Genomic DNA, 12,871 nt, shown 5'->3' on the forward strand with positions numbered 1-12,871 from the left:
AACTGATTCTATACAAATGATCGCTTGGTAGAAACATCCAAGTTCCCATCACTGTTTTGGTGGGAAAAGCTTACATGTTCTGGGTTAGAGAATCACTACTCACAAACCAGCATGGTGTTTGCAATCTTCACTTATATGGGCTACCCAGGTTTCAATTTTTAGGTCAAGTCTTGAGATTTAAGCAGAAGGAAGATCTAAGTGAGCATTTCCTTCTCTCCAGAGGGCTGCTGTATCTGTGGTGTATTCATTGCTAAGTTCTGACATTCAGTGGAAAAAACAGTATCAGAGTTGTCTTCAAGTAAAATGGGTGGGGTTTTTTAACTCTGAGGAGTTTTGATGGGTCAGCCTTCTCTTCCCAGTTTTATGAAATAGATCTTTGCACTGTCTTTTGTAGTGAAATGAGTCAATCAGGTGTTGCTAATTACGAGGTGGGAGGTGTGAGCTTGTGTTAAGCCCACCTGTACCCAATTAGGGCTGATCCCAGCTGCGCATGAGCAGGATTGGGGGCCAATAAAAGGGGAGCTTCCCACCACACGCTCAGCTCACTCTTGAGCAGCCGGAGGAGGAGGTCAGCTGAGTCTGGAGCAGAAGCACTGACGAAGGCAGCAAGATTGGAGCACTGTTTGTGCACTTTGGCAAGGGCACCTCTTTGACTTCGAAGCGCTGTGCCCCAAGAAAGGCTCATCTACTACAGTCTTTGATTAAATAATCTTGCATTTAAGATAATTGACTTCAGTGTTACAATGGCAGTAACAGTAGTGCAAGCATCATTAAACAGTTGATATGGCTTATCTTTTGTGAAGACACCTCGTAACTGTCTACAGTCTAAAGTGATTCATAGGAATATTTTTTAAACTAATATGCCCTGACAGTTTATTATAAGCCAAGCATTTTTGCTTTAAGTGTTATAAATGAACTTGTTATATTTTAAAATGAGTTTTATTTAAATAATTTTAGGCAGGATGATTTCCATACATCATGAAGGACTGCAGCCTCTGAATTTCAGTCTTTGCAATTCAGAGTGAAGGGCTTTACAAGGATCTTGAATAAATTACCTCAGAGAAGTAAAAAAGCTCTTATTATGTACCTGGGTCAAATTGCCTACTTGCGTGAAATGAAACTGGACTAAGGGTGGTTTCCCACATTGTTAAAAACCTTTTCAGAACTTATTGAAGTTCATTAAAAAATATTCCTAAAACTTGTACAGCTGAAGTTTTGTTACTGAAGAGTTAGGAATTATATATATTCCTGTACGAATCTGCAAAATGTACAAATCCTTAAAGGATCCCCCAAAAAACTTGTTATTAGTTTTGTTTATGTTAATGTTAGAATGAATTAGCAGAAGATATATGCACAGTAAAAGCTGTACATTTTTTGTTTTAAAATCTTTTCTCAGATAGTATGAGGTTACCTGGGGCTTGCTGTTGGTCCTGTGCTGGAGGAAGCCTGTGCCCCAGAAACAACCAGCAGGCTTTAACTCATTCCACCCCATTTCTCAGTGATGAGACTTTTTACCCACATCAAGTATGTACTGCAGTTGTACACAGTCTCTGATATGTCTGCTTTGGATGGTGTGATAAAAAATGAGGATGGAAGAGACAAAGTTCTGTCTGTTCAGTTTTCTGGCCCACTAATTGGCCTGCTGCTTAGGCACAGAGAATCTCAGTCCCCTCTGTAGGTAGGAAAGATGAGCCATATAAAGCCCAAAGTAGTTCTTCCTTGCTTGATGTAGCACATTTATTCTCTCAAATGTCACCTTATTGTTCTTTAACAGGAATGGCCTTAATTTTATTACATAAAGTGATCATCACTCAGAAGAAAACAGCCTTTTTTGGTTAAAATATTCTGAGCCTAAATTTGTGTTTTCATGGACATAACCACTTTGCATTGTTTGTACATAAATAAATTGTGCTAAAGTTGTAGAAAGATGAAGAATTGTTAGGATTTTTTTGTCATTTGAACATCTAATGGGTATGCAAGAAGGATGTGAAAGCACATAAAGCTGACATTTTATTAGTCGTGGGACAAAATGTCTTGCTGACATTGTAAAGCATATCTACCTTTTGCAGATATGCTCGCATATCTTGCATTTGTAAAGCATATCTACCTTGAAGGACTGATGGTGGCAGAAGCTCTTGGTTCGAGGCTTATTTGGTGTAAGCTGCCATATCTCCCCTGAGGTTGGTAGGATCTTGGGTATTCATTTCAGCCACACATTTGGCCTGAGAGGGCAGTTTTTAACATTAAGGAAATGTTGATGCAGCACAGTGGAGATGTCCTTAGGTATCTGAATTAGACTTTTACATTTCAATTTGGAGGCAAGATACATTGGGCCTTATCCAAACACCATTATGGCAACTGGAAGTCAATCAGGATCTCAGCCTAACTGCAAAGGAAGAGCTTTAGAGATATGCAAGGTGACACCTGCCTGTCTTTTTGATCACAAAGATCCTACACTGCATCTGTAAGATCAGAGTTAATGCTGCTGCAATCAGCTTTACGAGTTTGGTGCCACTGGGCTCAAAGGCAGCAAGTATCTATGTAATTCAGTGATTTTGAAAAGCAGTTACCTAGAGCAACTCTGGCTGCAGAGGAATCATAATTGATCCAAAAAGATACCCATGACAGAACAGTGATCAGTGTGGAAGGCACAGAGCTTCACAAAATGAAGTATCCAATATTTCTCTTAAGCCGGAAGCTAACTGATAATTGAAGATATGCTCCTGAAAGAAGAAAGAGAAGTCATAGAATGCCTAATGCCTAGTATCAGTTAGACATGGACAGTTCTGGGGTGGGAAAGAGGGGGGAGCTATTTTAACTAGCCAGTGCTTACCTCTTGTACATTCCACTCTCTTTGATACCATCCAGTAATCAACAATAGAAAACTGTGGGAGCTTGATGTTATGGACTCCCACTACTGCTGACTCTCCTCCATTCCAGTAAAACTCAATATCATCAGTAGTGTATCCATCCGAAAGAAGCATAATTTGATTATTGATTTTTCTTTTTCTTTTATTACTTGGCTTAAATAGTTGCTGTTAAAGTGGAAGGAGCTGCTGTAAATCAGGGATTCAGCCTTCGGTTGTGTGACATTTCTGCTATACAGAACCCACGCAGCCTCCTCTATGGCCAGGGGAAGCTTCGGGGTGGGGAAAGGAACACAGAACAATGACACAACTTAAGATTAAAGATCAGTTTTAGCTACCTTTAATACTACTACTTTTCATTAAGGCTTGAGCTGCTCAATGCACTAATGGACTGATACAACAACAGTGAAACTCTTAAACTCTTCAGGATGCATTCTAGCAGTAAAACCAGGTTCAGTTCCTGCTTTAACGTGTGATTTTCCATGCAGCCTGTGACAAAAAAAATGGGAGTTTGGAGTTAGTGGAGGCAAAGATGACTCTGGAAGAATTCAGGTGCCTGTGCTACCTGACAATGTCTGAGCTGTAGGTATCCCTTTGATGCTCATTCAGCATTTTATGTTTTAATTAGACCATGCCATCTTTGAAAATTCTTCTGTTATCACCAAAGTGTTTCCTACTGACTTCAAAACTAGTGTGTTTTATCACTTTCCTTTTACAGAGATGCTGATTATTTATCATATATAATTAAAAATTAATTTGCCATTCTGCCACTGGGAAGGAAACATTATTGTTACTATTTCTAAACCCCATTCTGATTAAACACAAACGTGACTGACTTTTGAAAAATCTCACAACTGGTAAAATTTTTGATCTAATATTTTAAACTGGTTCTAATGTGTTGCATTTTACTACTTTCTCTAGATATTGACCTAAGGAGAGAACAGTAACTAATCTTTTTTTAAAGATTTTTTTTCCTTCAGGTGTTACAGTTAATCAGGTTTAAGTCATATAGCACAGATGAAATAATATATTGTATTTAAACTCAAAGCTTTAGAAAACTTGATGGTAGTTTTGTCAGCTGAACCAACCGTATCATCAGAAGACTCTACAGAGTTAGGCACTAATTCTTTCATATGCAGCAGTAATGCAACTTCTCACTAGGGAAATTAGACTTAAGATGTCTTCTCCTATGACAGCATCTGGTAATAGCCTCCTCTCTGGAATGCTGACCACATGCATAAAGGGTCTGTAGTTTCACTGGTGACAATCAGAGAAGCTCTCACAACTTGCTGCCAGGCTCAAGGGACTGCTTAGGAAGTCTGTAGCTATTGAACAGATACCTTTTGATGCAAACACACTGTGACTGGCTGAACAAGGTGAGGTATTCACATATCTTATTTTTGAACTACTTCCTGCCATGGTTTGCTAACTATCTGAATTGCTCCTGACACCACACTAACCTGTGCAATATGGATCTCTGCTGTTTGCTTCCCATTATACTATTTTTTTTTTTTTTTTTTTTTTATGTTAACCATGAAACAGAGGAAGACCCTGACAGGATTAACTCCTGTAATTTTCCACTGAAACAGTGTGAACAAAACAAGGCCCTAACGAGGCTAACTTCTGTGTAGGTCCTGTTCTTAAAACAAGACACTGCCAAGGCTAACTAAGCACCAAAGGAATGTGAACATCTGTGCAAAGAGATGTCACAACCAGCAGAGAAGGGGAAAGTTATAGCTAGGATCTGACATCGCCATGTAACAATATAATGAAGTTAGCAAGAATCAAGAAAGGTAAAAAGTTCAACCCTGAGGAAGGCTTTGTTACTTCATCTGAAGACCCCCAGAGACCCCGAGACATATCCCCAAAAGATGACTCTGCCCAGACTCTGCCTGTCATGAATATTATAATTACATGTTGCAATCTTATGACCATGTATGTAAGGATGATGCAACCTCCCCTTTTAACTGTATAAATAACCTAACCCTTTTACCTGATGGGTGGAACTCTTTGTCCAGCGCGAGCTAGGAGTTCCCTGGATCCGAAAATAAATACCTTTGCTGTTTAAAGGCTTAAAATTCTGTCTCTAAACAGTTTTGTAGGCCTTTTTGGGCTTCAACCACCCCAAAGCTGTCACACAGGGCTCTGCATGGCTGGTTTTCATTCCTTGCAGGTAGAAGCAAAGAGCTTCTCATTGCAAAATATCAAGGCAGCTGCTTGAGAGTGGGAATTAAGTAGCTGCTTTATAGGCATTGCACACAAACCACAGGGCCCATATAAGCTGCATGTAGGGTGTAATACAAAATGAGAGAAGGAGGTGATTCTTCTGTTCTGTGTCACCATGGGCTAAGGCCCTTTTCACATGCCACCCTTCAATTTTGCTCTGATTGTGCTGCTTCCTCATCCAGTGCTGGGACCCAGGGACACAGACAAACCTCTCCAGTACTCCTCAGCCCCTGACTTTGTTCACTGTCTCCTTAAGTGGCTTCTGCCTGCCTTGTTAATCTGCCTTCTAGATAAAAGAGGGAATAGTTTGAGCACCTTGATGAAGATAAAATTCCCTTCCTCAGAGTTGAATGTTGGCACATTTACTTGCTAAAACTGTTAACGGTATTCCACAGATACCTGGGGTATCACCAGGCAGCTTTAAAAAAGAAAGCAGGTGCAGCCTCCCATAGAAGATTTCACCATGGTATAGATACAGTGTGGTGATGCTGGAACTTTGTAAAAACTGATTACAGCTGTTTTGTAATGTAGGCAAATGTGAAGTCTTGGAAAGTATTCTATGACTTTGGCTACTAAATGAAAAGTAGAACTCCAAGATTTTGAAGCCAATTGGCCAAAAGCAAGAATCTTGCATGGAAGATTACAGAGGATGACAAGCCACCTCTGCTGGCAGATCATGTTTTTAACCTTTAGAAACTTAAAAAGAGAACACCAAATACTACAGGAAATGGATCTAGCGTGAGCTATCACTGTTTCTAACATGCTGATTTGTTTCTTGAATTTACCCTGATTGAAGCTGGGGGAAGTGATGAGAAAGGGATAGTGATGATTCTCAGTCAGGAGAACTACATTTGTTAGCTTAATTTTTAGAAGAGTGATTGAGCAGGAACATCTCCCTGTAGTTTTATGTACAGAGAACCTCAATACAATCATGATTTCTTTGACAGCCATTGTAATAACTCTAACAAGATGTAAACTATCCCCAGGCAGTCCACTCCCTGACATGATATGATTTTTGTTGTGTGATGCTCTTCATGACATGTTTGCACACTCTTCTAGGTGTGTGAGGGACAACACTTCCATGGCTGGCGATTCACAGATGCAGGGCCTGGAGGTCCTCATCTTCCACAGGCACTGACATTGCTTTTTGCTTTCCAAATGAACAGGCTTGGAAGGAGCACAGTTGGCTGCAGTTTTAAGACTGGAACTGACCTCAGCTCTGAAGAGACAGCAGAGGACAGATGACTCCTTCCCCTTTTTTTGAAATGGATAGTGCCTTCTAGCGAGGAACCTCAGTGATGTAAATTAAGAAATATTCAGTGTGGAGTAGCACTGCCTTTTGGCTAGCAGTCTATGATAAAACCCTCTTTTCTGGCAGCATATGTCCTTAAAATGCACAGTGGAAGAAAAGATATTTCAACGATAAAAAAGAAAAAAAAAAAGTGGTTCTGGTTGGCGCAGTGGCCAGCTCTAACACCCTGATTTGTTCACTGCACTTATCTGTGCTGCCCAGGTATTCCCTTGGCAGCTTTTTTTCTGCGCAGTCCTTTTCCCCTGCGTATCCATGCCCCAACATTAAAGAGATGCCTCTGCTTTGGTCACAGGACTTCCAACTGGACAGTGATGTCTGCATGCAATTTTCATAGAAACCAGATGCTGGGAACCTGAAATATTTCAATAACGTTCATAGTAGCTGTCAAGAGGGCTTGCAATTTCAACTGCAGAAGTCTCGAATTCTTTCCTTAAATGTATAAATCCGTGACATTAGTAACATTCAACTACTTTCATCACACGAGTTATCCGATTTCAGTTATGCCCCCTCCCTAAAAATCAGAATCGGCCTCTCCGCCTGCGGCCGAGCTCCAGCTCCCTTCTCCAGGCACATACCGGGGAAGCATCGGGTATGCAGACGTTCGGCTGCCCCGGTCCCGGCTGGCCCAGCCCGGCGGCACCGCGCACCGACACACGGCCGACACCGGGGGGCGCCCGTCATCCGCGGCGGCCGGCACCGACCCGTGCCTCGGCTGCCAGCCCGATGTCCCCAGCCCACCGCCCTCTGCCCCCCAGCCCGATGCCCCCAGCCCACCTCCCGCTGCCCCCCAGCCCCCAGCCCACCCCCCGCTGTCCTCCTTCGGTCCTCGGCCCGGGTGCAGCCGCGTTCTCCCATCTTGAAACATCCGACCCCGAAAGGGTTACGCCTGGTCGCCAAATTTGGCCAGGACAGCAATTAGCATAAATTAAAGGAGGGGTAGATTTGGGGCGGCGATGTACTTAATGTCAGCAGCTGTGTTCGATGGCTGGACTTCATACAGAGGATGACTTGGGATTTAAACACATTTGCTCAATGCTTCTGGAGCAAATGCGGCCAGGTTTCTGGGCTGACATCCCTAGCAGTCTAGCCCACTTAATCAAATTCCCTAGGATTTCTGTGTCTGCTTTTGTTGACCTGAATAATAAATAGATGATTGCTAAGATTTTTATTTTTATTAATAAAGCTCCCATGAAAATTATTTGAACCATCTAAGCCTTTGTTGGCTTCCTAGATTCTTTTCCAGCTACAAATCATGTAAAATACATTTAATTGTCCAGCTCAAGATATTAAACTTCTGCTTCCTAGAAAATAGTATCTCAAAATGACAGTACCGTCCTTGATGTGCCAAAACCTCTGTTTGGTTTGCTGGTTGGTTTTGGGTTTTTTTTTCCTTTTAGACTAGCAGCTAAGAGTTTAAGTGAGAGCACTAAGGCAGATGTACAGTAGATCTAAAAAGCACTACAAGAAATAGCTTATGTATAAATCTTGCAGTTCACAGAAAAATGTTGCTGACATTGTGATATACCTTAGTATATTAGTGTATTAGATGTTAATGTCACCAGGTTGTTTTATTTCCCCCCATAGCCCCATAGCCTTTACCATTTCAGATACCTCTGGGATAAACAAGGATCTATATTACATTAACTTAACACATAAAGTTATAGTTCTACAATTATTACCAGTTCCACAGGGATGTCCAAATGGAGCCCCATTTTCCATCTGCTCCTCCAGGATAGGCAGCTCTGAAACACCCAGTAATAGGGTCCCTGCCTTAGAGATCTGTGGCTAAACAGGACATTTCAAAAGAATATTTCCATTTTGTGTGCCCTCTGTAAGGATACGAGCCTGGAATCCAACCCTCTTCCATCACTACTGGATCATTCCCTTTCTAACAACTTAGTCAGCCTTGCTGAATGTGTTCTTCTAGTATAATTTTTCTAGTTTCACACACTTATCATTTCTCTAACTGTATTTAAACAAGAAGATAAAGCATTACTTCCACTCACTACCAAGATGATCCATACCATAAATGGTAAATTTGTTGTTTCAGCTTAAACTCAATGGGGAACTGCAGATCAGAAGATGTGTTTTGGAAAGTGATGCTGCTAGTTAAAATCAAGGTGGTAGAATTGCTTGAAAAGTCTCCCTGTCACCTCTGTTGGAGTGGGTGTTTGTATCCAAAAGTGTTTTTTAATTTTTTTCTCTGAGAAGTACTTTCTATAGGCAGATGGCAGTTTGTGACTGGAGATAGAAGTCAGAATTTAGCCAAAGCAACTCTGACCCAAGTGAAAACTTAATTAGAGTGCTGGAGTACTACAGACTGTCAGCTATTTAAGTACGTTTCTCAAATAAAAATAAATATTACATATGGGGTGATCTGCTCCATCTCAGTTGGAGACATCATTTCCTATCCATTAGATGCAGGAAGTAAATGTTATTGCAGCATAAAGTCTCTCTTGCAATATCCTAATCTAGTTCAGAGAGTGAATTACAACCTTGCCTTATTGGCCAAATTCCTTTAATATTAGTTCCTTGTTATTATTATAATTTTTTTCACCTCTAACTTTTTAATTCTCATTTGCCAATGAAACCTGATACAAGGTTGAAAGTCTTTTGGGAGAGGAATTGTTTGGTTGTACTTAATATCTCTTTAATGGCTAACACAGCAGGACTTCTCAGTATCACCAAACTCGCAATAGATGGAAGCATTCAAGGTCTCTGGGTAAGCAGCAGTCAGACTTGTATTGAAAATGCCTTACCTGCTTATTTCTCTCCTACTGGATTATGCCAGTGATTTCAAAGGACCCACTGACCCTATCACAATAAGAAATACACAATAACATATTTTATCTAGTATGGTTTTAATGTCCAAAGGTACCTCTTATAAGGCACATGGGTATTATTTTTCTTTCCTATTCACTGGTAAGTGTTTCATTGTCATTAGTTATAAAAAAACCAAACCAAGTTATTATTAGGAAAGAAAAGCAAATGCAAGTTTCTTTGTTTGCATTCTCACGTGCTTTCCAATTCATGTTATGCTATTTCTTGACTATTAAATGCAGTTTTCTTTCTTTCTTTCCTAAAAATAGCTCTACTGCTGGCTACAAAGAAGGGCCACTGAGATGATGAAAGATAGAGCTGCTGTCACTGAGGGAAGGACTGACTGAGTCATGAGTCCTCAGCCTGGAGGTAAGGTGACTGAGGAAATGTTATGGCAAAAGTCTGGAAGATTCTATATGAGCTCCCTTTAGTTTCCTCCTCCTTCTTCCCACCTAGAAGCACTGTACAAACACATGGCTATTGCTGTCTGAGCCATTACCCTGGAAGCTCTTTCTGATTTGAGTCACTTTACAAAGTTAAAAAGAGAACACCACTATTTATAAGCACATTATGTAAACACTGGCAACAGAAGTCCAGCTGCTAAGCATTCAATTAATTTAGTTCAGTCAATATTGCATGGTACACAGTTTTGTTTGTTCATATTGTAAACATGTCGTGCCCTTGAGCACTTTTTTTCATTGGACTAATTAAGATCTACTTCTAAGTGCTCCCATTTTGCTGCCAGGCAGACTCCCCCAATTTTGAATACAGCTGTAATACTTGGGGAAAAAGGCATTTGAAATGCAAGTCCATCTGGTTTGTTCTCCATCATGTCAGGCCAAAACCTGCTCCTCTTTAAGGCAATAAGACTTCTGTTTTCAGCAGTGTTCAGACTGCAGATGACCAAGGACATGTGTTTCTCTCATAGCAGCAGGGCTTATGCATGTACACCTACTGTATCTATGCAACATTTTAGTCCCCTGTCTGAGACAGTGAAAATTCTTTTAAAATTTTTATTACTCAATGCAGGTGTTACATTTTTCAAAGGTATGTAAAGAGTTAGGTTCAAGGCCAATGTACTTGTGCTTCTAGATATATGAGAATTAATTTTTCATGGTGGTCTCACTCGCTATTCTGACTATGTAGGTAGCTGAATTTTCAATTAATGAACAATTGAAGAAAGATTTAAAGTTATACTGAGTTTTTGTGTAGATGACATTGAAATTATCTGAGTGAAAAAATTACTTTTCTAAACAAAATCAATATCAGATAAAAATGCCAAATACTTTGACTTTTGAAAATGAAACATTGACTCTTTTTAGAAAATACATTTTACAATGCATATGTATTGTACACATACATTTTTCCTGCATGCATATATTGCCTAAATAGGTCCACATTATTGAGGTAATAGATACACTTCACTAGGGAAAAAGCCTTGCCTGAACATGTCATAAAAACAAGTTCATGTGGTTCTTTATGACACTGTAACAAGACCATGAAAGGAAATGTAGATTTGACTGTTGTTTTAAAACTTTGTCACCAATCTGCTTTACTTCTGTAACCATTTATAAATACTAATTCTGTGCTGCTAAGATACAGGAGCATGAAAGTCCTAGAAAAAAACCCAAAACTTAGGAAAAAGTACATCCAGCTCTGTACTTGGTAATAGATTTATAGCTGTATAGCTTCAGACTGGATTCTGCTCTAAGGTCTATAGAAATTACTCCCCTTGCTTATGGAGCTGGAATGGCATTGGCTTCTCTGAGGATATTTGCCTCCACTAAGTCACTGAGATAAGTCACCATAATTTTAAACACCTTGACATGTACTGCAGTTTACAGCTAGAGTAAGCAGTGTACACTACCAGCATTTTTTTTGGCTGCCTCGGGTGCTGAGACTGAAGTTTTGCTAGCAATAAGTGGGAACACAACAGCAAGACTATGGTAGAAACTAGCAAAATTCTGTTACTACTCGGAAAATATACATGGCTTTTCATCCATAGACTTAAATACTATACAAATAAAACTATAAATACTATATAAAATCAATCCATCTCCATTTTGCAGGGAGATCTGAAGTGTATAAAGGGGAAGTATAGAAAGAATACATCACACTTTACTGAGACGTTAAATTATTAATTTCACGTTGGCAAATCAATGGTAAGCCAAAGACAGGGTTATGTAGAGAAATGCTAGGCCTTAGTAACCTGATATGATTGTACAGCCTGGGCTGAAAAATCAGAATTAGCAACTTTCATGTTCCCTTGGGCAATGACCAGAGTGTGTTCAGGAGCAGGGTACAGCCCTGCACAGAGGAGATGAATGGCTGTTTGGACACCGTGGTGGCCTTCATAGTGCCATGGCCACCAATTGTCTTTAAGCACTAAAGAATGAGTAGGGGATTTTTCTGGGTGACAGAAGACAATTAAATGCATAAATAACACTTACGGCTGTAACAGCCTAGGATAACTACATTATCTTAAAGCACAAAATCCCAGGTCTTCCAAGAATGCAATATGATCAGGTGCAGAGATTATTTTTCCTACTACTCTGACTGCAGAAACACAGACAAATTTACAAGCACAGACATTTCCAGAGAATTCAGCTACTCCTCTAAATGAACCCTTATTTTTAAAGAGCAAGCCCAGCTTTTCCTTTTAGTGTTCCCCTGGCCCAGGAACTGTCAGAGGCTGAAGCCTGAGACCTGGTGAGGTAATGCTGGGAAGTGGCTCTGCCCAGGCTTTTCTGTCTTCTGTGGTCACCAGGGAACAGCCTGGGCCCTGTATTGGTACCTCTGAGGATTCTGAGATGGCACTAAAATGAGAAAAACAGTCTGTGACAGGAAAGTACTTCAGATGTACCAGGTAGGCGAGCTGGCTAATTTAATGTGCTCATGCACTGAAATTGTTGAGTGTCAAATATTTGTTATCGAAATCTATGTATCCCTATAGAGACAAGCTACCCATCTTTTGAAAAGAAAAAGGGAAAGTCATATAGACTATACTATCAACATCTAAATAAATTCTAAATTTGGGTGTAGTGCAAAAATACATTGTGAAAGTAAAATAAGTAGTTTATAGTCTACTGGGAAAAGAAATCTTTCCACAGTGTGGAAACAGAGCAGTCACTGTGGCTTAACACTAGTGTACTGTGAAGAATGAATTATTTTGGCTTAGTGACTGACTTAAAAGATGAGTGGTAAGGCATGGCTTAAACGGAGCCAAAAATATATTTTAAATTTTGATGTGGCAAAAATGAAACATACAGTCCTATTTGGCTAATTTATCAGTTTCAATATCAGCAAGCTATTTGTGAATCTGCCTCCAAGAGTATCTGAAAACCAACTTGCTCTGCTGCACAGCTCTGTGCCTTTCTTGCTTTTGCTGTGATTTTTTAAAAACTGCTGTTGTAGTTGCTCATGCTCTAACTCAAAAACCACTCCTGTTTTGGTGCCAGCAAATTCTCTGCAGCTCTGAAGGATGGCATTTCAGCTCTGTCAGAAGTTAACCTGATCTGGATCTACAGATTGCTCTGTGTGTGTGGCCTCCCCATCAGTTCCCATCCTTCTATGAGTGAATTTGCAGTGTTACAAGCTCAGTGTGTGTATTCTGCACAGGGTATATGGAGTGACCTAGGGTGTTTTA

At 40.2% G+C, this 12,871-nt stretch overlaps 1 protein-coding gene across 1 annotated transcript in view; it reads right to left on the reverse strand.

Annotated features, from left to right (window-relative positions):
- Window positions 1-448: 448 nt before the first annotated feature.
- GABRB1 (gamma-aminobutyric acid type A receptor subunit beta1) overlaps window positions 449-12,871 on the reverse strand; it is a gene marked incomplete at its 5' end in the record, with an annotated part of 92,671 nt that continues 80,248 nt past the window's right edge. Inside the window, 3 exon segments of the mRNA XM_071744286.1 lie at window positions 449-663; window positions 2,571-2,723; window positions 2,834-2,971. Of these exon segments, the coding sequence (XP_071600387.1) occupies window positions 449-663; window positions 2,571-2,723; window positions 2,834-2,971 (506 nt within the window).

This window comes from Heliangelus exortis, chromosome 4 (genome assembly GCF_036169615.1).
Source record: "Heliangelus exortis chromosome 4, bHelExo1.hap1, whole genome shotgun sequence".
Classification (NCBI taxonomy): domain Eukaryota; kingdom Metazoa; phylum Chordata; class Aves; order Apodiformes; family Trochilidae; genus Heliangelus; species Heliangelus exortis.